General features: G+C 33.8%; 1 protein-coding gene and 1 long non-coding RNA gene across 9 annotated transcripts in view; one reads left to right on the top strand and one right to left on the bottom strand.

Moving 5' to 3' along the window:
- Nucleotides 1-25,623, bottom strand: part of LOC118192095 (cell adhesion molecule Dscam1-like) — a 1,228,438-nt gene that overhangs the window by 397,683 nt on the left and 805,132 nt on the right. For all 5 annotated transcript variants that reach the window (XM_085823258.1, XM_085823260.1, XM_085823262.1 and 2 more), the window contains exons 14-15: nucleotides 14,063-14,194; nucleotides 1,047-1,214 (exon numbers count right to left, since the gene is read on the bottom strand). In XM_085823258.1, coding sequence (XP_085679384.1) covers nucleotides 1,047-1,214; nucleotides 14,063-14,194 — 300 coding nt within the window. The remainder of the gene's footprint in view (nucleotides 1-1,046; nucleotides 1,215-14,062; nucleotides 14,195-25,623) is intronic.
- The window catches only part of LOC146995306 (uncharacterized), a 170,746-nt gene continuing 156,913 nt past the window's right edge, over nucleotides 11,791-25,623 (top strand). For all 4 annotated transcript variants that reach the window (XR_015042938.1, XR_015042939.1, XR_015042936.1 and 1 more), the window contains exon 1: nucleotides 11,791-12,180. This is a non-coding gene — a long non-coding RNA (uncharacterized LOC146995306). The remainder of the gene's footprint in view (nucleotides 12,181-25,623) is intronic.

Below are 25,623 nucleotides of genomic sequence, written 5' to 3'. Positions count from 1 at the left end.
TTAATAGACTAAATAAATATGTATTCGATAAAGAAATATTAGCATTTTATAATTAAAATATTCAACACTTATTATAATTTAAGTGTTGGATAATAATTAAAAACTAATAAATAAAATTTTAATAAATAATAAATAAAGTTTTAAAATAAATAATATAATTAATGTAACTTTCAGAGATAATATTATAGAATAATTAAAATAACTTTCAGTGAATCAGCATTTCTTTTGTTTTTCTCCCCTTACTTGTAATAATTAAAGGTAGTATTGTTATAGCGAAAACTTTCGGGTATCATATTTCATAGGAAGTATCCATTTTGACCGTTTTCGAATCCAGATTGACGATTTTTTTGCATGACGACTATACGTACGGACAGAATAAAAGACTATTTCCAAACAGAGTGCAAAATGACATTTTTGTGACGTCTATACGTACGAACATATGTATGTAAGTATGTATGTATATTAGTATGAATGTATGTACGTAAGAACGTATGTAAAAACTTAACATTCTTCTGAATCCTTTTCTACTTCAATATTATCCATTTAAAAATTTGAGTTTATAATACTGCGTTTTTCTAGGTGTGAAATGCAAACACAAAAGCTAAACTTATTTCATAAAAAAATTGTTCTTGAGGAATTTGGAAATTTTTTAAAAAGTATTTCTAAAAGTAATTATAATTGATTTCTAAAATTATTCCCACTCCTCAGCACCAAAATTTTCTCTCTCTCCCATCGCTTAAATTTAAAAATTTTAACAGTGTTCAGAAAATTCGGGGTTATTTATGAAAGCTACCATGTTTTTCAGGACATGTTCTGAAGCCATATATTGCAATAAATTCTGGGACTACCCAAAATAATTTAAGACATTTAAGGTTATTCTTTTTAAAATTAAAGCCAGTATTGAACTATCATTTTTAATATTGTACAAATATCAGACACACTATTAAATAATAATACAATGAAATTCACTTTTAGACGGATTAAAAACTACTTCGTGAAAAGCATTAGTTAACTGCAGTGATACTATAAATTACATACATACGTACCTTCTTCCTCAGTTGTTACAATAAGCTCTTGGCTGGGTCCACTCCTTCCCAAAGCGTTTTCAGAATGTACTCGAAACACGTATGTAGTTCCGGGGTTTAATCCAGTGACTGTAACTTTTGTTTCGGCAGCAGACACACGAATTGTCTCCAAAGGGTCATCTTTAGCCTCTAAAATTCGTAAAACTGTATGATTTTTCAAAGCAAATACACTGTTACAATATGAACACCGTTAATGAAACAATTCAGTGGTGCTGCCATCTACTGTACTTTCTGTAAACTAAATATTGGTCCAGTAAATAAAGCGCTGCTTTTTGACTATGTACAGTGAACTTAAGAATAATGAAATCGATACACAAAAAAATAAAAATAAAAAAATAGTTATTAATATTTTAACATGCTTTAAGACTGTACCCCGAATTTAATTAATGCCTTTCTATTGTTCTTAATTCAATTAATGCCTTTCTATTATCTTAAGATATGAATAATATTTTTTAAAGCCTGAAAAAAATGGCTAATAATCACTGAAAAGGATCAGATACATAAGATACTTTTCGTTTATATATCTAAGACAAGACTGTATTTACATTTAAAAAAATATTTTGCTTCCTAATATTTACGAAGACCATCACAAATCTTTAGAGAACGTTCATTAAGCAGATCGTGGTAATTAAAGTCATATAATAAATACGAATTGCGTTTTTTCACATGTAATATATTTAAAATATTTACAATAACCTGCATCATAAATAATAAAACATATGCAATCTTCATCTGGCGACCAGTGACTTACGCAGCTTCTGTTCAGTAAGCTACAGGGTTGCTAGTATTAAGTGAAACCAGTTCTGATTTACAACTTTTCATCCTACATTATCTTACCTTATCCAGACGTTTCTTCCTTATAAACGCCATAGTCTGTCATTAAGGCAGTTTTGAAATTATTTTACTTCAGCATTATAAAAATGATTATAACTCTACACTTCCTGTAGTAATTTACGATTATTGGAATATGGAAATGCCTAACTAACCAATTAAAGTGCATATTTTTATGACTAAAATCTGGAGTTTATTAAAAATATACAAAATTCTTTCTGTTATTAAGTACGTAAAGGCCAATAACCATCTGTTTCGATTGCAATTATCCAAATCCGGAATTAAAAAGCTCTTAAACTGAATTAATCTTTCAACACAAAATAATATAGCAAACTTCAAAAGTAGTGTTCAGATGTGGTTGAAATGTTTTCAAAGATAAATTTCAAATTCAGTTTGTTTCGTTTCCAGATACTTACGTGTTATCGCAACCACCTTAGTAGAAATCGCCAAAACTTCAGAATGTACAAAACTGATAACCAAACGCATAACAATTATTCAAGTAACCATGCGCATGACGATTATTCAGTTTCCAACATCACCATTTTCGTATTTTTTGTTGCATTCCAAACTAGAACGGCTTTTGTAGAAAAATTATGATTATTTTTTGTCTTAAACTCGATTTTAAGATTTGTGTTTGTAGAAATTTTCTATAATATAAGAAAAAGAGGTGAAATTTCAGCAAGAATATATTATTATATTGCAAAATCGCCAAAGGAGCGATGTTTCGATTGGTTTATTTTAATTACATCAAAGCACTCGAGAGCTGTCTGCCTTATTGGATGGACGCCTTCGTGGACGCTTTTCTAAGAGTATACGCTTTACATATAGGGAAAACAACGAAAACGCCCATGCAGCCAGCCCGTTCCCCGGTATTCGGACCTCAAACCGAGCTACCAGTGTTCAGTGACTTTACCGGTCGGCTGCTGGTGGGTCCGAACAATGCTTCGTATTCTTTCTCAAAGCGATCGCTACGAAATTTCGACCACGATGAAAATAAAAGCCTCTTTATAGCTAGGATCACTGACTATCTTTTGGAATAAATATGTAACTGAGACGTAGAATATGTATATATGTATGTGTGCAGCGTATAATTTTTTACAATAAAAGCAGTTGTTCCTCTTCATCCGTAAAATATGTATGTGTATATGTAACACGTAAATTTTTACAATAAATGTACTTGTTCTTCTTCTCCCGTTAAATTCGCCATATTGTGCCAAAGTATTTGCGATAATATACAAGCACCTGTTTTCAATGTGGCTTAAGAAAATCCTCATTAAAATTCAGAAAAGAAAATCTTTGTTAAAAATTAGAGGATTCACTTTTGCTGGATGTTTGTATGCGCGATAATACGCGCTATCACCAAAGTGAAGAAAAGCATTATGTTAAAAAAAATGTCTTTCATTGGCTTTCGAATCTGCTGCTACAGAAATTAAGATCCTGTTAATTATTTTATTATCTGCATTACAGAATGTCTCACTACAGAACTATAAAACCCGTAATTTATTTCAAAAAATCAGTTAAAAATAGTTAATGCTGTCTGCTTGTTCTTACTCACTTTATATTAAAAGTTCACCAAGTATGAAGTTCGTTTAGAGATTAAAAAAAGTAAAAAATAAAGACCGCCTTTGCATTAAATTCTACCCCCTTCCCCACCTAAAAAATTAAAAATAATCGTTACATGAGATTGTGCTGCCATCTGTATTCATACTTTAGAACTACGATAAACTTTTTGTGGAGAAAATTAAATTCTTTTACTATTTATCTTTCTTATATTTTCAGATGTAATATGCTGTATCACATAATTTATCATAAGAGTATGAATCAAAAGCATGAAGTCATACATTAAATATTTTTTTTTTTTTTTTTTTTTTCCAGAAAAGCAAGGAACATAGCATATTCCTTCGAAAAAATTGCTTTCAGTTTCTGATTGTTATAGATATGGAGAAAAAAGCGTTTTTTGAGCACTAAAGATCTAAAATGAAATGACTTTTGAAAACTGTTCCAAACAGTTTTTCACAACAAAGCGCGTCGTAAAAACGACTTTTGTTCCATTCTCATCACTTTTTATAACCTTTATCGTAGCTATTGTAGGAGATGATTGATGCCGTCGTAAACACAGCTCCTCCCCCCTTCATATACTAAAACTTGAAGCGTATGACGGATGGCTCTTTTAAATAAGAAGGTTTTTTTTTTTTTTTTTTTTTTTTTTTTTTTTGAAATGACCTGAATTTTGTATATTACTCACATTCCTGACGTATTATTAAGCTGTGTATTGTGCCATCGAGCACAGCAGAAATACATTTTGACGCATAAAATACAAAATCTCTTAGACGGATCATTTATGAAGCAGGCTAAAGGGGTCACTATTTTCTCGGTGGCATCTACTTCAAAATTTGCCAGATGTGTTTTGAGTACATGCGTTTTGCCCAGATTCTACAGTCAAACCCGTGACTATAGAATCTGGGCAAAGAAGAACCGACGGTGCCTATACTGAAGAGCTCCTACAGTCATCGCGTTTAATTGTTTGGTGTGGTTTTACTGCGTCCATTATTACGGGCTGTTTTCTCTCTGAAAAGCGCTGTGGAAAAGCTGGCTTAAGAACCGGTTAGTTACTGGGAAACTCGACTTGCTGCTCCAGGAGAAAGTGATACTGTACTGACTGGAACGTGATATCGTTAACCCGGTGATTTCCATGCAAGACGTGAAAGCTGCTCATATGACAACCGAAGTGAAGATGTTTCTCACAACTTGCTTTCACTGAAGAGCGAATAATTAGCTGTCACTGTAGAAATGAGTGGCCCCTCTCACTCGCCGGACTTAACACCACTTGAATTTTGGCTTTGGGGGTTATGTCAAGTCCAGAGTGCACCATCATAGCCCATTTTCTTTGGTACAGTTACAAAACACTATACAATCCAGCGACTCTTCCTTCTTAATTGCACAGGAAGCTACAGAACAACATCAAATGCGACACTCTTCCAAATCCTAACAGCGCACCACTTTTTATACGCGTTGAACAAGAATTCCATAAGACAACAGTACTACAACTACGAAAGAAGAGACACTAACAATCATTAGAACTTTTGGCAGAGAATTACGAGACACCGGCACACCCATATGAGCACCACCAGGAAAGAAAAATAACATCACATTAAGCATGAAAAAAGAAGTAAGCGGAAAGAAATTCCCCAACTCTATACAGACGTTTCCAACCTAGAAGAAGGTAAAGGCAGCGCAATCAAAATTTACCTATGTCCCAATTCGACAACAGAACAAAAGTTCCACCTAGATCAACAAAATAGTATATTCCAAGCGGAATCAGTAGCGTTCTTCAAGCAATAAAATACAGCATCCCAAACTCCCTAAAAGCAGCACATACGTTTACAGACATTCTTTCAGCGATGCATGCTATCGCAAACCCGCACCACCGATCAAAATTAAGCCAGGAGATTACAGAAAGATCTTCAGCATCACAAAATGAACACTTTGTCACTTGGCTGAAGGCGCATGCATTGACAAAAGGCAACAAGAAGGCTAACATCCTAACCAAAGAAGCAGTTTAGGGGTCAAAATGCACCAAATTTATCAGTACCATGGCCTGGCTCGCACCTTAAAAATATCATAAGCAAAAGATCTAAAGTTTAATGGCAGAACTGGGGGGACAACGCCGAACAACGATTCCAAAAAATAGGCATAACACCCAGTTTAATAACGAGAAATAGCGTGTTTCTTATCAGGGCGTGGCCTTTTTCCCAAGTACTTTTATGCAAGGAAATTAGCAACATTAGATCAGTGTGCATGTGGAGAAAGAGGCAGTCCTGAACATCATCTATTCAAATTACCTCTCACAGCTGAACATCATCTAAAAGTCCCGAATTTAGAAAGCGAAGTGACCCCCATTATTAGATACGCTACCAAAACAACTATCTCCGAAAAAAATCATAATTATAATGAACTTCTTCTCCACAAGAGGCACTGAGCTCTCCACAAGAGGCACAGCCTAGAATAATATATAACAAAGCTATTACTTAAAGCATTGTATGTAAGCAAACCTGGTGATGCCCTCCATAGCATGTAAGTGCGGAAGGCACCAACTGTGAAACATCAATGTATATTTAAGGGAAAAAGAAAGGCACTGCCCGCGGCGTGTTAAAATACAAAGCATTGCAAGCAACGCCTGGCAGGGTTTCCTGTAAATCCTGTGGGGTGTAATTATCTGGATATCTAGTCTGGCTGGACGATATCCGCATTGCCAATGGTTAAAAAATGAGTATCCACCACACTTCTCCATATCCATATCCATACAGAATGCTATTCGTCACAAAATCTTTTGCGTCCATTCAGATATGCTACATGCTGCAGTTAACGGTGTTGTAACTCACTTGCAAGCTGTAATTTGTAGTGATGGCGGACACATAGAATAAGATATGTTTTGCTTGTAAACATTTGCCTATTTGCAAATAAACATAGTTTTTTCTTGAAATATGTGATATGCTCTCGTACAGTGCCGTCTGTCAACAGAAATTCTAACTATTTTTTTTTTTTCTTACCAAAAAAATCCTCCTCCACGAGAATAACTTTCAAGCAAAGCGGGCTCAAGTCCACCAATTTCTTCAACGTTTAATGAATTTTTTAATATTTACAGACTTATGAGACATCCTGTACAAACCACACAAGCAAATATATGTGTGGGAAGTATACTCATTGTCGACCGACGCTGAGTCATCCAACACATGATCTAGCTCCAGCACAGCAGGTGTGGAGACAACACCCAGACTCAGATGAGGACCAGGCCTGCTCGGGAACAGATGGGTTTTTTAGAAGCTTTGGTTTCGTGTCCAAGCGGACGATGCTTGTCTATGGCTAGCCATGGAGAACAGACGGACTTTCTCGAGGCATGAGCGTATGTGCCTGTAGGATTGATAATGTGCGAGAATGGACTTCTAAATCCTTGTAGGGGAATCACCAGTTTTATGTCAATTTCATCTGTTACCAGCTATAATGTTCATTTCATCTTTTACCCTCTTTTCATTCCATCTTAGTAAAGTCATAAATAAAGTAGATTAGTTTATATTTATCTCGTGCTCCATGTGCGGATGTCCCTACACATATATATGTAAGAAAGATAAAGAATATGTAAAAGATTAAATTTGCAGTTTAATTTCGTTCTTTATTCTAAAAATAGTAATCCCTACACTGCGTGATTTCGAGACTAATCTATGTCATATGATTCCTACGTAATTCTGATGATGTAAATGAAACTAAAACTCAAAACAGCCAACAGTGATTTTAAAGCAGTATTAACTATCGAATCAAAGTGCATTAAGAACCAAAACTAACTCATTCTGAATTAAGATTTTGCCCTCAACATAATGCACTTGCTTTCTACGCTTTGGCCTAGCTGCTCTGAAGTCTGCCTGCTCCTCCTTTCTTACCGCAAATTTATCTAAAATGTAAATTTTTTCGAATAGGCACAATTAATGTGCCAACTTCATTGTGGCCGCAACATGTTTACTAAAATAAAAGTTGATTTAAATATACCTTGACTGAGAAATTTCTTATTCATAGTGGATAGGCATTTCAGCATTCTACGACATCAAAATTCTCGCTGTTCATTACGAATTCAACCGGCTGCGTTGTACTACAGAATCTATTATATATATATTTTCAAAATAATGTTTTGGGTATTTTATGAAATAAGGATCTTGCATACTTGGTGAAACAATTTAACCCCCCCCCCGTTTTCTTGCTTTTGTTTTATATAGTATTAATATGTCTCGCTACAAACTCGAGATTTATTTAGGAAATTAATGAAATATAGCTTATTTAATCTAAACAGAATTAATAAATACACCATAAATTGTCTCTTCATACATAATTTACCTGCGTTTTGAATGGCAACCTAAACAACAGGAAGTGACAGAATCAGTAAGACATCTGTACACTGGTCACTGGATGGTTTAGAACAACGGCGAATGGGCTAATCATTTAGAATACCGTGTAGGTGCATGGATGTTTTCATGGTTTTTCTTACACTGTACACGCATTAAGCTTATTCTGGTGCAGGAAGTGAGAAGAAGCAGTTATGCCTTCATCGGAAATCGAACTCCGTGCTTGCCCAACGTGCCTTCCAATTATACCACGAATGAATGCGGAAACGAAAGGTATAATTACTTACATTTTCTCCCACATAACGCTTTGACTACTAATGGAACTTATATGTCCCACTAAAAGTTTAAAAGTTACTGCTGATTTACTTACTGCTGTTAATTAGAGTCTCTTGAATGTTGGGGATCATCTTCCAATAGTTGGGAAATCAAGATGCAGCTGTGCTCATTGTCGAGAAAAGAACAAATGAGTTGCCCAGTGAGTAATGTTTGGTTATGCAAAGCTTTACCCTATATCATACGAAGCAAAATCTGTTTCATATAATAAAGTTTGTGGGATAATAGGTGTGTTTATAGTAAGGCTATCGCTATACGTATCCCACTATTAACGGCGGCTGGAACATATGTGTCCTAACCTTTGGCTTGAAATCCGTTTGTCAAAAAAATCGCAAATGCTCAATTTACCTTATTTATAACATACTTTGCTCACTTGGATAGAAAAATGGGTATTTTTTTCTAAAACGTTTCATAGTCAAAGCATTAAAAGGCGACTGAGGAGAAGGAAAGACAGTCGATAAATCTTAGTGATAATGAGTTGTCATTAGATCGGTCACCATATGTTGAGTGCTTTAAATTTTTTTGGAACATCGTGAGAAGACGACAGCATGCGAAAAACAACTGTGGCCTCACCGGGATTCAAACTCAACCTTTCGAATGCTAGCCGGATGTAGTTCTGAAAACCCAACGAAAGTACATGGAAAAAAGGAAAAAACTCTTTACATTTTCTCCTACTTCAAGAGAGATTGGAAAGGCTGAGACTCAGTCTCCATATCTCTAGTGGTAATGAATCCACCACTTCGAACTGTCTAATAATTCGAACTGTCTGCAAACATTTGCAGAATCTACCACATAGCAACTTGGCTATTTTTCTGGATAGTTTTTTAAAGTCGTTCTACTTATAACATTTCTCAAAGAGGTTTTTATTTTGCCACAGTCTGGGAGCAACAGTAGAAAAATTTTGATTTTCCGGAGCAAGAAAATGTAAGAAAATCAGGTATGCTTTGGTTGGGATTCGAAATGAGGGTTTTCCGATTGTTAAGCCGATGTTACGCCAATTACACGCGGAAGTTATGCAATAAGGAAAGGGAAATTTCCTTACAATGTATAATAGAACACTAGCCAGTTCTCTTTGAAAGCATTCCACCGAAACATCCCTCTCTTAAAGCATACAGCCTTCCTCATGTGTTGAAACAAGTAAATCCTTTTTTTTTTTTATTGAAATGAATATTTATTACTTATGTTGTAGCATTCGTAATAATTCGAACTGTCTGCAAACATTTGCAGAATCTATCACATAGCAACTTGACAATTTTCCTGGATAGCCTTTAAAGTTGTTTTATTTGTAGCATTTCTCGATGAGGTTTATACTCGTAGTTTCCACTTCCTAATTTATTTTACACTATGGATATGGACATTTTGCATAAGCGCATGAGTAATTTTAATTTATTAGGCAATGCCTTAAACATGCTTTAATTCTTGGGCGGCTACGAAATTAAGCAATTTTTTAAAATTAAAGTTTCAGTTTTAATACGAGCTGGAGCGTTTGTGGCCATTGTGGTGCGTATAGTCTATCTATTATAAAAAAAAAAAAAAAAAAAAAAAAAAAAAAGCTCTCGCCAGTTAGTCTGGAACTGTCTGTTGCCGTAGAAGCGAGCCTTGACCCATTTCCCGTAGGGGTGTCTTGAAGATGAATGATAACTCCTTTACCCTCAGCCAACAGCCGCCGAAAACAGAATAACAATATAGCAATCCTTGGTTTGCCCCTATCTGAAATATACTAGCCTTGCTGCTATCAACGAGATAATATACTGGTAGAGAGCGTATTACAACCTTCAATCGGTTCCAACATTAGTGTCACGTGACTGCTGCGCGAATTCCGAAAGTGCGGAAATACTTTACATTGCTTTCTATGGGGCGAAAGACTGCTGCTCTGCTTGGTCACATAAAATTTAAGTAAAAACGGTTATTCGCTGCAGCGCCTACGGATGTAAAGAAAGTTTCGTGAAAGGAGGACTTGTAACCTTTCATAGGTAAGTTAAAACTGCATGATTTATTATTTTATTTTCAGTATTTTTGTCATTTTACTATCTCTGTTAAATTGGTTGGAAAGTTTCAGCCATATTGTATAAGAAAATTGCCTCCGTATATGACATTTTCAGCATGTATTATTAGCATCAAAATGTATTAAATACTGTGACACTATTTACTGGAATCAGCCTTTACAAATAATTGAATTTTATATGTTTTTTCCGTGTATTCCGTTGAAATAGAAAGCTGCGCCAATTGGCGTTAACCTTTTTTCGCCAAGTCGTACACGTTTTGATTTCATAAACAATTACTGCCTGCGATAAAAAAGAAAAACGCTATTATTAGCATTAAATTATTGAGAAAAGATTGTGCGATATGTTTACTTTGTTAAAAAAAAAAGCTAAAGATCTTGATTCATGCAACATTGAACATAAACAGTTAAACAGCATTATTTTAAAAATCAGATTACTTTTATACAGCTCAATGCTTTATCATTATCTTCTATAAAATCAATTAAAATAAAAATAATCTGGATTATAATTCTGTCTCATCTACGATGCTGTTAGAAATTTATTGTAATTGAAAAAATGCGATGTGAAAAACTTACCATATTTTAAATAGTATTTAAAAAAAAAAAAAAAAAAAAAAAAAAGGAGAGTGAGAGAATTTTTAACTGTAATATCGTTTTGATCCTAATAATAAATATTGAGTTGAAGTTTGTTACCGTTTGATACATATTCAATATAAAATAATTTTTATAGTTAATAAGATGTATTGATCCCCCCCCCCCGATGACATACACATGAGTGTGGAAATCAGTAATTAAGATTGCATTATTTTGTTCCAGTAATAGAATCTCAAGAAAAGAGAGTGCATTAATTTTGTGCCAGTAATATAATCTCAAGAAAAGAAAGGCAATCAATGGCATAAATACACATAATACAATGTGATTTTCTTTTTCTCTTTAGGATGCAATGCATTAAAATTAAACGAGATTTTTTTTACCTTCTCAAATATTATAACAGTAGTGCAATTAATTTTTTAACGTTATTCAAAATTAAAGTTTCCATCTCAATTTTTTATTATTTATTTTAGATTTCCTTCCTAAAATTATTTAACCTAAACATCTTAAACAATGGTGCAAATAATTTAAAGCAACTATTAAAAATATAGATAAAATATTCAGGAAAAAGGGGATTAAGTTATATCTAAATATAACTGTAAAAAATTGAACAACCTAATTCGAGGCCGGTGTCTGCTGAGTGCTAGCAGACGGAAATAAAAAGTACTACCTGCCATATCAGAAGCGGGCCAAACTGGCGATGAACAGCCTAAGCTATCACTCCCCAAGAGCGCCAAGAGCATTAGTCACGTGGTATATGTTGGAGACACCCTAGCAGACGAATTCTCTGTGGGTGAGCCGTCTACCTGTTATATGAAGTCGTTGGCTGCTATAGCAAAGAACGTTTATGTAAAGAAGGAAAGGCTCCATAGACCAGTTTGTCTTCTACGCCGCTAGAAAGAAGAGGGGAAATTCGCAAGGGATTTGGCAACGGAACCTGTTGGCGAGAATTTCCTCCTCTGTGATGTACTGGACCTGGCCCAGATTTTCCTCCTCCGTCACTTGTACAGGAAACTGAGGAACACGGATTAAGATAAAAAAGAAAATTATATGAAGTTTCACTTTCACTGGCTGTTGAACTTGCAGTATCCGTATCGCAGTTTGATGCCTGATTTTATATTCGTTAGTATCGAGGGAAAAAATGGAGTCACACAGCTTTAAACTCTTGATAAACGTGACCGTCGAACCTGTTCGAACTTCGACATCAGCTTCGAGCTTTGGCGCTTTTTGGCGACAGATATTTTACGCTTCGGCAGCTGTTTCCCTTTTCGTTCAAAGGGAACCACTTCTGCTGCTGCGAAGTTTTCCTTCTTAATAATACGTATTCTTTGGCTATAGCAACCGTCCCCCGCCAAACATAGTGGCGGGAGATGTTCTTTTCGTAGACAGACAGTAAATGGAATGCAAGCTGAGCTCGTTGATGACCATCAAAGGGTTAAATTAGTAGGTAATTATAAAATACTTTAAAATTTTAGAATATCGCTTTTGTTTATTTAGCAATAATTGAAAAAATACATTAATAATACAATATAAAATACTGTTATTTACTCAGTGTTCTTAAAGTGTTGTAGAAAACACTCAAGCAGTGAATAAACTCAAACATTCTAAAAGTTGTAGAAAAAACTCAAGTAGATAGCATCTCAACTCGCTGCAGATAAATGCAAAATGAGCTGCAGCAGCGGTTCTCAACCTTTTGACTAACACATATAAACAAAAACTGAAAACTTTTAGTACCACTATTACATTTTACATAAACATTTTTCAATTTCTCAATAGAAAAAATTAAAAAATATATATATATTTTACAATTTGCACAACCTGTTGGCTGTTTGTATTAAATACGCACATATAAAATATTAGATTAGAAATTGGTTACTATTTTAATTATCAAAATTCAAGTTATACTGCTTTAATTCTAAAATTCATTGTAAAATTTCGGCCTCTTTAAGAGATATCAATTTCTTTACGTATGGTCATATTTCACTTAGCTTTAACCGTTAATTAGGATCCACTTTTAATTTTTTTCTGTATTCGTATTTCAAATATAACATGGAAGAAAATCCTCGCTCACAGAAATAGTTTCTGCAAAAAGGTGATAGCTTTATTTGAAAAGTTCGAAGTAATATTTTGAAGTGCACATTGAAGATTTTAGTTAAAACACAATTGATTTAGCGTTCCTTTTAGTAGTAAATATGGCTCCTGTCAAAAAAAGCAACACAGTGGTGGTTTCAAATTTAAAGTCATTAAGTTTGCGAAAGAAAATGAAAATCGCGCTTCTGTAAGAATGTTTGGCGAAAGATGGAACGGATGATGATTATTTATTTATGGATCAGAGTAACAGTTATAAGGTATTTCTCTCACCTTCTTGGCATGCCTTCGTGGTGTGGTGGTCTGCACGCTGGGCGCGTATTTCAGAGGTCCATGGTTCGATTCCCGGCGAAGGTGTTGCTAAATTTTCATCTTGCCTGCTTCCAAATAACCTAATGTCTCTACACAGTGATGGTAAAGATGAAATAGAAATCGATGATGTGCCTGAAGATATAACGGAAGACGAACCTGACAAACTTTTCATGTTATCTGATAATGAAAAGTTTTTAATTTCGAAAGGTATGTCATTGCTTTTAAATAAACAACATAAGTACATGTTAAAGTTTATCTTTTGTAAGCTGATTTTTTCTATATTTTTAATCCATCATTTTTATATCCCGCCTATAACGCGCACCGATAAATTTCGATGACATTTTTGGAGTTAAAAGTGCGCGTTATACACCGGAACATACGGTGCATATATCTTCGCTATTTCTGCTTTCTCCTTTAGTATGATTCCTTATATAGTACAATTACATCAAAAATAAATAAATAAGTAAATAACTGTTTAAGAATGATATACTTCGTAATTCTTTTTATATATTTGTAAATGTCATAAACAATATCATATGCTATAATTAAGTGATAATTTTGTAACCATTAATGTAATTAATAAAAAAATTCCAACGTCATGTTTTCTGCGCTTTAATTGAAGAATAATATTCTACTTTTATAGTAGTGCATCGGTTGCGTTTTAAATACCAAGTAAGTGCACATACACACGAATATACGAGACAAGAATTTTATACAACAAAAATATAATCAATGTATAATATTAATATTACACTCGTATATAAGATTATTATACTTCAAAAAATTCAAACAACGTGAAATATAAATTAAAGCTGCAGGCGTTAATAAAAACCATGCACAAATGTTATTACTATTATGGCTCTTCTCGCAAAGATAGAAATTCAATATGATTTATTTCTTTAAACAAACAATAAACGAAACACACTTACTGCGACTCTGATTGTAAACTATGATGTAACCCGTAATAGGGCTATTCCCGCTAGACGGCGCTGTCCAAGAGAACGTAATTTGACGGCTGGTGACTTGAAGCAGCTGCATCCCTTCAGGGCTCTCGGGGGGCGCTGGAAAAGATGTCCCCCGGAGAGAACAGGGGGTGGGGAAAGCGTCGTTAGAGATAAGAGAAGACAAGGGAGAAAAAGTGTTAACAGGCGAGAGTTAACGAGATTGGAGTCAGTCTTCTGTACCCCCTCCGCTCATCACCACCATTCGTTTAGCTAAATTACCGAGGGGCATTGATTATTCTATCGTTAGGGGACAGTGAGCATTTAAGCAGGATAGGCTTAATGAGTACAGACGATTAGTGTGCACTGAGGGGGTGAAGAAGACAAGAATAAATATAAGTATAACCTTGCATCATAGAAAAGAATACTCTTTTTCTAAAGTATATTTGAACGAAGGAAATTCTTTGGTTATTAAACTGCGATCAAGAGGATTATTTTCTAGCATGCATTAGAGAGATGGTGACTGTAAACGGGAGCTGAAGTTTTCTGGATTCGTTGCAGCATTCATAAAACACACTTGTTATTCAAATGAAGTGTACTACGAATTGTGTTTTTCACCACTGATTAGCCAAAGTATAAATGCATATTGAATGATAGCATTTAATAAGTATTTATACTTTTCATTGAATTTAAAGCGTAGTAATAAGTACAATGTAATGGCAGAAGAAAGAAAGCATTTATAATTAATAATTAGTATTTTGAAAAAGAAAACACAACGCATTATTATGTACACGAGCATTGCTGCATGCAGGATTCATGGCCATACTATAAATTACTATGATTCCATGCTTAACGCTACAACATCAAATCACTGAATTAAAGGCACTGTAAGTAGATGAAGACACTTAATACTTGCAAGTCTTCCACAAGTTAAAAAATGTCTGAGTGACAGGGGTTGCGCTGAAAATTTTCTAGTTGCCAAAATGCAAAGTAAACATAAATACTTTTTTTATTAGAAGAATTTAAGGCATTTCTCCCTATAAGAGAAAAAAAAAAAAATCATGCAGTTTAATTTTATTGAGTCGTTACGGTAACAGAACATTGCTTAAATTAAAGTTTAAAAATATTATAATTTAAATTTATCATTCATTCCATTTCTGATGCAATTTTATGTCACTGATTTAGCAAAACTGAAACATTAAAATAAACTAAAACATTAAAATTTAAAAACATTTTTTCCCTGATATGTGTGTTTTTGGCACCTCCTTTTAATAGGCCTATTACGGTCGAATTGAAATTAAGAAGCATTGAGCTCTTCCAACATCATAAAATTTGATATTTTTTAGAGGATTTTCAAATATTGCAGTATATCAGGATTACTCAATCTCTTTGTTGTTTTATGTAATCGGCACCGCATGTTTTTACAAAATATATAATCATATGCATACCATATAATCAATCATACCATATAAGTATTTATACTTATGCTCGTTGTAAAAATTTCATGTGTGGCCATAATGCTTTAGACATATATGCCATATGGAACTTTAGACAAATTTGTGCAGATTCATTTATTGGATTGTTTATACACATGGAAAAGCATTGTTTAGAAAAGTAGACTAATAGATGCTGATGGAACAGTAGACTTGTAAGGTTTTACTTTATTCTAACTAGTTATTTTTAGTTTAACTTTCCTGTTTCTCCTGATTTCAGTTGCCTGCCGAAATGTAAATTTTGCATCAAGAAGATGTAAATTTTAAACGTGTTTCAGAAGCAATATTTAAGCTGCGTTTTAAGAGTTCAAAGCAGTAGTAGCGGACTTTTGCTACTTCTCCGATGTTTATGCTGCGAGTTTAAAATTAGCTCTTTAGTTCGGTGTTCGACACCCTTCAGTATATACTGAAATTTCTTGGCTCGGTAATGCTGTGCGCCGTCGATTTTAGTGTAAGATACGGAGCCAGTCAGTAGATTATCTTAAATTTTTATTGAATTGGTTACATTCTTATTTTCTGTTACGTAGCCACAAGTGGTGGTGATCTGTGAGCACGAAGTGCATGTATCTGTATTAATTTAGATACGGATAATAAAATGGATATTTAAACCTTTCATCTGCAGTATTTATTCTTAAAGAGATAGCGGGAATTCGATACTTAGTCTTCGACATAGGGTTTAAGAGTGTATGCTCCTACAGAAAACACGAAGACTCTAGAACAGGCTCCCGAAACGATTCTCCACCACCAGGATTTGGCGGTTGTAGGAAAAAATGTCACCCGGAAAAAAGGGAAACGGAAAGAATATCCCCGGAAAATAAGGAAAGGAAAAAATGTCACCCTTCGTTTGCAATGGGAAATATAAGGCATGTTTAGAAAGATCGCCAATCTGGGTGATAAAAGTTTTATCTCAACAACCGTAACTTCGGATGACCGGAAACATGTGCGAGTAGAAGCAAGAAGACGTGTTGGCTGCTTGTTTCTTCCATGGAGCCTACCTCCATAGTTTCTTCGCTAAGGTTAAAAATAGAGGGTTGTTTAGAGAGGGAAGCTTTCGCGATGGACGCCAGGGGGGAAAGGCGGGTTGTCCAGCGTCGGTCATTGTCAGGTCTTTAGTAATTACTCTCCTCGCACTGCATGTAGTTATAGCCTTAAGCTGCGGTTTAGTGAAACATTTATTGACGCACAACAGAAAACTAATTCAACCTGAGCTTTGGTATAAGAAACAGTTGTAGATGCAATTTCAAGTTACGGTTTGCGATAAGAATAGGACTAAATTTTTTACCTAATTAATTTTCGCATAATTTTTTTTTCTCATTTGATTTTAATTAAAAGTAACGCATCTGCACAGGAAACATTTGTTTAAATTTGCACTTAAGTTTGAAAACAAGAATACCACTTTATTAAAATTAAGTGGTTTATTTCAAAATTATTAGTCTCTGAGGGACTAATGTTTTCATTTTGCGTCGAATCACTCTGAATGTCCGTTTCACTTTTCAAATTGTTGCCACCAAATATTGTGATAAAACAACGGTACCTACAGCCATCGAGTTTCGAATGACGTAATCCTACTGCGAATATGGGCAACTGGAAGCCCAAATTTGAAATTTGGAATTCGTTTTATTATCGATTTTATATTTTGTAACGAATTTTTGATTAACAAACTCAAGAATTTCAAAGCGAGCCATGGCAATGTTGTACAGAAAAAACATTTTTATCTCCAGCGCGTGAGACTGTGAATCGGAAATTCTAAAAATGTGCTCAATTTAAAATTATTTTGCGATACTGCTCTTGAACTGAATTTTATGGTTTAAGTGCGAAGAATATGATATTTAATAAATAAAGGTAACAAACAAAATGTTAAAAAAAAGCCCCTTTGGACGTAATTTAAAATCTGAAACCTTTCAGATTTTTTATTTTACTAAAATTTTAAAATCTAATTAAAATGGATCCCATAACCACGCGATCTGGATTTAAACATTTAATATGCAATGAACCCTCTTATGGCGACCTCTTACAAAATAATTTCTCAGAGTAGAAATTAACACTTGTACCGAGCATTATCTCTTTAAGATGACCACTTCCACCAAAGACCAAAATAATTAGAAACGTGGATGATCGTATTAGAGAGGATTTAATGCATTTTACAATGCACCAATGCGTAACCACTCAGAGCCGGACCATCTAGTAGCCCATAAACGATTGGCGACCATCTCCTTAAGACGATCACTTCCAAAAGTGACCGGCATTTCTATAGGTATAAACAAACACTTGCACTGAATATCATCTTTCTAGGGTGGTGATCTTCACAGATATCAAAAATCAACTAGAAACATGGATGGATTAGGATTATTCAATTATGGCAAAGCGCACGAGGGCTATCTACCTAAAGGGAGGGATGCCTTCGTGGAGAACTTTCTAAGGGAAACTGGCTCGTATACATATTGCACATGGGGAAAACCACGAAAGTGCCCATGCAGCCAGCCCGTTCGCGGGATTGGAATCTCGGACCGAAATACCAGTGTTCAGCGTCTTTACCGCTCGGCCGCTGATAGGCTGAAATCTGATGGATATCTTAGAAAGAATTTTTACTTATAGTAGTTATATTAATTACAATTACGTGTAGAGCTTATGAAAACTTAAAAGCGGCCGAGTGGTTAAGTTGCTGAATACCCTGGTTATTATATCTGGGTACGATTCCTAGCAAAGCAGCTTTTTGTGGTTTTTTCCCCTATATAACGTGGTTACGAGCTAGTTTTCCTTAGGAAGCCCTCCACGAAAGCAACCATTCGCTTAGGCAGATACCTTTCGTGCGCTTTGTTATAGTCAAGTAAACCAAACCAAATTAAAGAAGCTTATTTATTCTACTCTCCAAATTGAGCTCCAAATAAGTCATACGTGGGAGCTTTTCGTATTCATAACGTAAAACGTATCAAAATGGGGAAATTAAATAAATTTAATTATTTAATTTGGTTATCTAGAATTCCAGTTTTTTCTTTTCCAGAACCAAATTTTAATTTATCTCTTGTTTCCAAAAATCTGAGTATGAATAAATGTGTAATAAAGCATAGACAGATAACTTTGAAATTCAGAGAATAACTTAAATGACCTTTGACCACTAGCAGCCGAGAGGTAAAAATAGTTGAATATTGGTAGTTCGACTGGCATGCCACGCAAATTTCCTGGTAAGCTGCTTACCAGGAAATTTTCGTGTTTTTCTCCTGTGTAACATAAATACGAGTCAGTTTCTATCAGACGTATGAAATAATTTTTGTCAACTACTCGCTATAAACAGTCCTCCATGAAGGCATCCATATTCACTTCGGCAGATAATCTTATGGTACTTTGCCATAACCTAAATAATCTGATTTGGTGATTATGCTAATTTTTTCTCATACTGAATCCTGTGATACTTTAATTAATGTTTTATTTATCATAAACTGTGTTAACTGCTTTAAATTAACCAAATCAGGATTTTTTTCTGTTAGATTTCCTTTTTGAAATTTTTCACATCATTTTAGAAGCCTAAATATGTCAGATCGTTTTAGTAAGACGTATTATTTGTAACTGTTTTACATATAAGTACAGAGAATCTCATGACGGCGAACTCTAAAAGTGTTTCCTACAACATAAATAAACAGGCTTTTATACATTTGCCTCTCTAATGCAACCATCTATATAAGTGGCTTAAAAATCGCTTGAAGCCGCCGTTAGTGGTTGCATTAGAAAAGTCTCATTATATTTCCATTTTTGTGGCATTTAATAATTTCAGTTACATGTCTGCTTTATAAATTATAATATTGATTTTTCAAGGTCGTGTAACAACTTTCAATATAAATTAGAATAGTAATAATCTTTTACATTCCATTCGGATTATTGTATTCGTACGAAAGCCTTGAATCAATTGTTGATCATTATTTTGTACGTATGCTATTGCAAAAATTTAAAAATTCTTAATTATGATATTTTCCAATATTCGGGCTTTAAATGCCCAAGTTATTTAATTTTATGCCAAGATTTAAACTTTGTGCATTTACAATAAGAAGGTCTTAATTCTGTAACTTTTTAACATCTGAAGCTTGTTAAAACTGGTTGAAATGTGTTGCAGTCGCAGTTCGTATGCAAAACCATTCTCGCACTGATTTGTTTTATGCTTAATTTATAGCAATTTCCCTAAGTAACCAAATTTTAGATTTATATAATTTTTTTTTTAATTGTGAAAATAAACAAAAAGAAAGGAGAAAATTTTTCTTTCTTACATTATAATTATTTTCAGTTCATCTTTTATGATAATTAGTGTATTTTTCAATTTACTCAACTGTCAAATCTTGTTGTATTTCTAAATATCTTTAGATTATTTACAGTCCCTGCAATTTTAGAGTTTTTATGTTAAACTCTAAAATAGTTATTAGAATAATTATTAGAAGCATTTGATGTAATTAATGACGTACGTCGCCCATAGATTCGCAAATTTTGAATTTTCAATATTGTTGTAAGCACTTGAGCAGAAAATTCGTCTTTTCTAGCAAATTGCAAATTTTAAAATTCAAAAAATTCAACTCCATCAATCCAATTTTCAGACTCAATTAAAGGCACTGAAGTTATTTAACATTTAAGAACTCTCGGTGATTTAGAACTCCCCGGAATTGGTACTCAAGAAATGATTTCAAAAATGCTCTTCTACATCTATTAATAATTGTTCTATCCCTTGAATAGCTAGTATCTACTGCATTTTCTCCTCATTTCTTCTTTGGTGGTTATTTGAATCATGGCAAAGCACGGAAACTGTCTGTCTAAGAGAAGGGATGCCTTCGTGGAGGACTTAACGAAGTATGAGAATGGGAAACTTGATTGTATTTACCTTACACAGGAAGAAATAACTAAATTATCTTGCAACCAGCTTGTTTGCTGGGATTTGAGCCCCTGTCGAACTGTCAGTGTTAAGCGACCGCCAGAGTCGTAGCTAGGGTTTTCAGCGCCCAGGGACAACTGAAGATTAATTCTACAATGTTGTAATATCACTTTGGCGCCCCTTGGATTCTGCGCCCGGGGACAGTTGTCCCCTTCTAGCTACGGCCCTGGCGACCGCTGGAGCGCTGATGAGCTGCATTATGTATTCTGCTTAAGAATATGGAACACAAATGACTGTCAATTTTATTATATCATCAGTGTTTGGTAACTTTCCCTATGAAAATAAAATTGTTAGAAATATGAGTGAAAAGACATGTAAATATTTTGAATTTGGATTCAATTTAATCCCCTTCATGTAACATATAATGCTGTAGTTTACGTAATAGCATTTAAAATTTTTGAATATATTAACACAAAAGGATACGGCAATGCTGTTACGGCATTCGACAAAATATGTCTCGTTTACGTATATATATATATACGTATATATTCTTTGCAGAAGGAAGAAAATTATAGCCAATGCAGAAAATTTCTAAATTCAATTTCGTCAGATAAATTTTACATAAAATGAAAAAACAATTTTCAGTACATATAATAAATAATTAATTGAATGAATGTAAATTTTTACTGCAGAATACATAAACTTATTTTCAGCACAATGTAAAACTGTTCCCACGCAAAATTTATATTATATGAAAAAGTTAAATGTCTGTTATGTCGAATATTTCTTCACTTAGATTGCAGAGACATTCGATATTTTATGGAAGCGGGAGACTTGAAAAATGAGCAATCCCGTCTCCGGGAATCGAACTGCGGATCTCTGGAATACGCGCCCAGCGTGCAGACCACTACACCACGAAAGCACGTCAAGAAGGCTGAAGTCTAAAATTTATGCATATTTAGTATTAATTCTATATTTTGCATATTAACATTTTAAAAATACCTGACTAAATTACTCCTGGACGGTTGTGTATAAACCTATGGTTTGTTTGATCAAGTGCGACTCATTTGTTAAGTATTGAATGGTGTACTCGCTTGCATAACCTTGTGAATTTTGTTTTTCTTGAAAAATCGGCAATACTAAGTACGATTGCTAAATATTACATTCTTTTTAAGGGAACATTATAGTATAATAATAAGAATATTTTCTCCTGGGATATACTTTTATCAATGATATGTTACTGTAGCTCAGTTTTGCTAAATTCCTATAAATCAGTTCTAATTATTCTAAGCTGATTTACTAAGACTTGGAATGATGCTCAAGGCCGGCGGTAGACGTTTTGCCAAAAAATTTGGTTTTGCCGCACGGTGCCTGCTTTACAACTTCAAAATTCTGCCGCCCAGCTCTTTCCGAAGTTCTAAAAATTTTGCGTTCTCTCAATTCTGCCGCCCGGTGAGGTCGCACCGATTGTATATGCTCTGGCACCGGCCCTGATGATACTAGGAATGACTAGGAAACGATAATTCAGATAATACTTATTATCTGAATTGTCATTTCCTCATAAACATGTGCTTTTTAAAAATTACAGATGTTTTAATTAATAACAACCTTAAAAACTGGTTGTTAGTAGCTTTAATTTTGACTCCATACACTTCAACAATTAAAAAAGCCAAAAGATAGGAAGTTTCCTTGTCAGCTCTTTTTGAGTCCTTTTCTAATACTGCTAAAATTCTGCATGATATTTGTTTTAGAACTGCTAACAAACTGCTAACAAAATTTTAAATACAAAAGTTATACTGCAATTTTAAGTCTGAAAAGTAATTAATTCAGACTTGAAAGCTCTTGAAACATAGAACTTGAGCTCAAAATAATAAGAACAGAATTTTGCATTCATTTTTTTTTTAATTATACGATTGTTGCTTCATTGATAACAATGTTATAAATAGTTCATTTAGAATTACACTACAGTTGCTGCATTAGAATCCATATTTCTTACTAATTATTTAAACATGAAAAATGAGAACTATAATATTTATATGTACTCTTTAATCTCAAAAGTCATAATAAAGTTTTCTCATAAATAGGAAATTGACTGTTTTCAACAGTTTTCACCTCTTCATTACAAAACAGCAGAACATAATCTTCTATCTCACGAAATTTGCTAAAACAAATTCTTTCGCATTAATTTTGAATTTTATTTAACTCTAATTTATTCAATATTTCGAGTTCTGGATAATCAAATTAGCGGTATCATTCTAAAGCTGCAAAATGTAATTAAGAAGCTCAGCTTCGTTTTTAATGATTCATTTTACCACGCCACTGGGGAAAAAAAAATATCTGAGTTTTCAGATTTTCAATTACGTCCAAAGGGCGTTTTTTTAACATTTTGTGTGTTACCTTTATTTATTAAATATCATGTTCTTTGCATTTAAACCATAAAATTCAATTCAATAGCAATGCCGCAGCATATCTTTAGAATTTCCCATACACACTTCCGCGCGCTGGAGACAAAAAGGTTTTTCCCAACCGTAGAGTGTTGCCATTGCTCCCTTTTAAATCGCTGAGTTTGTTACTCAAAAATTCGTTAAAATTTTGCAAAATATAAAATAGATAATAAATCAAATTCCAAATTTAAAATTTGGTCTTCCACATGCCCATATTCGTAGAAGGATTACGTCATTCAAAATTCGATGGCTCTATGTACCGTTGTTTTATCACAATGCGAGAAATATACATACATTTATGCAGATTTTTCATTATTTAAAGGAAAATCTGAAAGCTTTCATATTTCATATTGCGCCCAAAAGGATTTTTTTTAACGTTTTGTGTGGTACCTTTATTTATTAAATATAATGTTCTTCGCACTTTACCATAAAATTCAATTCCACAGCAATATCACAAAATATTTAAAAAGCGCAAAATTTAAGAATTTCCAATACACAGTTTCGGGCGCTGGAGATATATTTCTTTTTTCGTACAGTGTTCCCGTTGCACGCTTTTAAATCGATGAGTTTGTTAATTAAAAAATTCGTTAATGTGTTGCAAAATTGGGAATAGCTAACAAAACAAATTCCAAATTAGAATTTCAAGTGCTCATGTTTGGTTAGAGTACTGCGTTATTCAAAATTGGATGGCTGTAGGTACTGTTGTTTTTTGAAAATGCGGAAACATTCATGCATTCATGCATAATCTTCATTATTTAGTTTCTTTAAATATAATGCATGGCAATAATATTTTGTAGCAACAGTTTGAAAAGTGAATCAACGCAAAATGTCGTTTTGAGACTAATAGCTCTTTGGGTCTAACGCCCCTTTGGGCTTAAAAAAAAAATAAATAAATGTTAGATTAGCAAGTTAAAAGTCAGAAATAGCAACATTTAACCGATAAGAAAGTCAGAACTCTTTACTACCTCGCTCGAAAAATGCAATTTTGAATAAAATGATACTTTTGCTTCTTTATTAAATTATTCTTATAACAGGGCTTGCATGAATGGATTATATTCTACTATAAGAAATTTTTTCATACCAATAAATTGCCACAGTTAGAGACAGAAAGTACAGTAAACCCTTTCTAAGATGACCACAGGTTCATAAGATTTTGGGCTTTTGCGAATTAGAGAAATAGCTCTCAGCACCGATGTCCAAGTTCTCAGAAATACTGATCATCATAGGAAGATAATCACCAGAAGAAAGTTCACTGTTCACATTCGGAAGTGCATTATTCTATAAATGAAAGTACATTAAGCCGATTCGATTGCGTGTATGGCCGTATCTATTTATATATAGGAAACATTTTAATATAAAATAAATATAGTGTAAAATTTATGTTACCGTTAAAGCGTATAATTAAGTTATTTCCTCGAATAAGTAAGTATTTGGCGGGGGGGGGGGTAACTAGCCAAGCCAGTTTAGCTAATTATTTTAAAATAACTATATTAATTAGTATAGAATATAATATTCTATAAACTAACCAATGATAAATGCCGCTCAGACGGTGTAGTGGTTAGAGGAGCCAACTTCGATACCTAACGTCTTGGGTTCGAATCCAGGGGAATGCATAGTTCTAATGGTCCGTCCCTTCATAGGAGGCAAAGGTGGCCCACCTATTAGGTGACTGCATAATAAAGTGACAACTGCTTCTGGTCAAGTCGAAGTCGGCTGAGAGACCATCATTCATATTAAAAAAAAAAAAAAAAAAAAAAAAAAAAAAACTTAATAACAAACAAAAATCTCAAAGGTTTCAGGTTTTAAACTACGTCCAAAGAGGGCGTTTTTTTAACGTTTTGTGTACTACCTTTATTTATTAAATATCATATTCTTTGCACTTAAATCATAAAATTCATTTAAATAGCAATGTCGCAAAAGAATTTTAAAAAAGCATATCTTTAGAAGAATTTCCGACACACAGTTCCGCGCGCTGGAGATAATTTTTTTTTTCGTATAGTGTTGCCATTCCTCGCTTTTAAATCGTTGAGTTTGTTAATCAAAAATTCGTTAAAGTTTTACAAAATATGAAATAGATAATAAAACAAATTTCAAATTTGGGCTTCCAGATGCCCATATTCGCAGGAGGATTACGTCATTCAAAATTCGATGGCTCTATGTACCGTTGTTTTATTACAATGCGAGAAATATGCATATATTTATGCGCATTTTTCATTATTTAATTTCTTCGAATATAATGCAGGACTCTAACACGAAAAGAATGGTCCTCCAGGATCAAAGTCTCTTACACCTAATGATAAACCGTTAAAGTGGGGAAAAAAATGACACTATAAAATATCTGTCGTTTTATAAATTAACTGATGATAAACCGTTAGTGTTTAGAAAATTATATTTCATATTACGGATAGATTAAATAATAACGGAATGCATAATATAATATTATTGCTAGATTCGTTAAACCGTAATAAAAAATAACAAACTATACTACGCCAATAGTTCTGTTTAGCAGCTTTCGTGTGCCGTCTTTACTGACAATTCGTCATTTATCAACACTTTAATGTGAACAAGCTGTTAGCTTTCAGTTAGGGATGGATGAAATTTAGTTTAAAGACCGGCAATCATTATTTAACAGAGGAGAAACATTTGCTCCCCGTGAATTCTTTCCTTCCGGGTGAGGTGGGTCGGTTTCTTTAAGGAAACGGGTGAAGCAAACCACGGGGGAGAACATACGATTTTCCCGCAGGCAAGTTGGAAAAACCTGCT

The sequence above is a fragment of the Stegodyphus dumicola genome, chromosome 9, assembly GCF_044657685.1.
Source record: "Stegodyphus dumicola isolate Sdum_Otavi_A_Nest chromosome 9, ASM4465768v1".
In the NCBI taxonomy this organism is placed as follows: Eukaryota; Metazoa; Arthropoda; class Arachnida; order Araneae; family Eresidae; genus Stegodyphus; species Stegodyphus dumicola.
The sequence above is the reverse complement of the archived record's forward strand: the minus strand, read 5'-3'. Positions and strand labels throughout refer to the sequence as shown.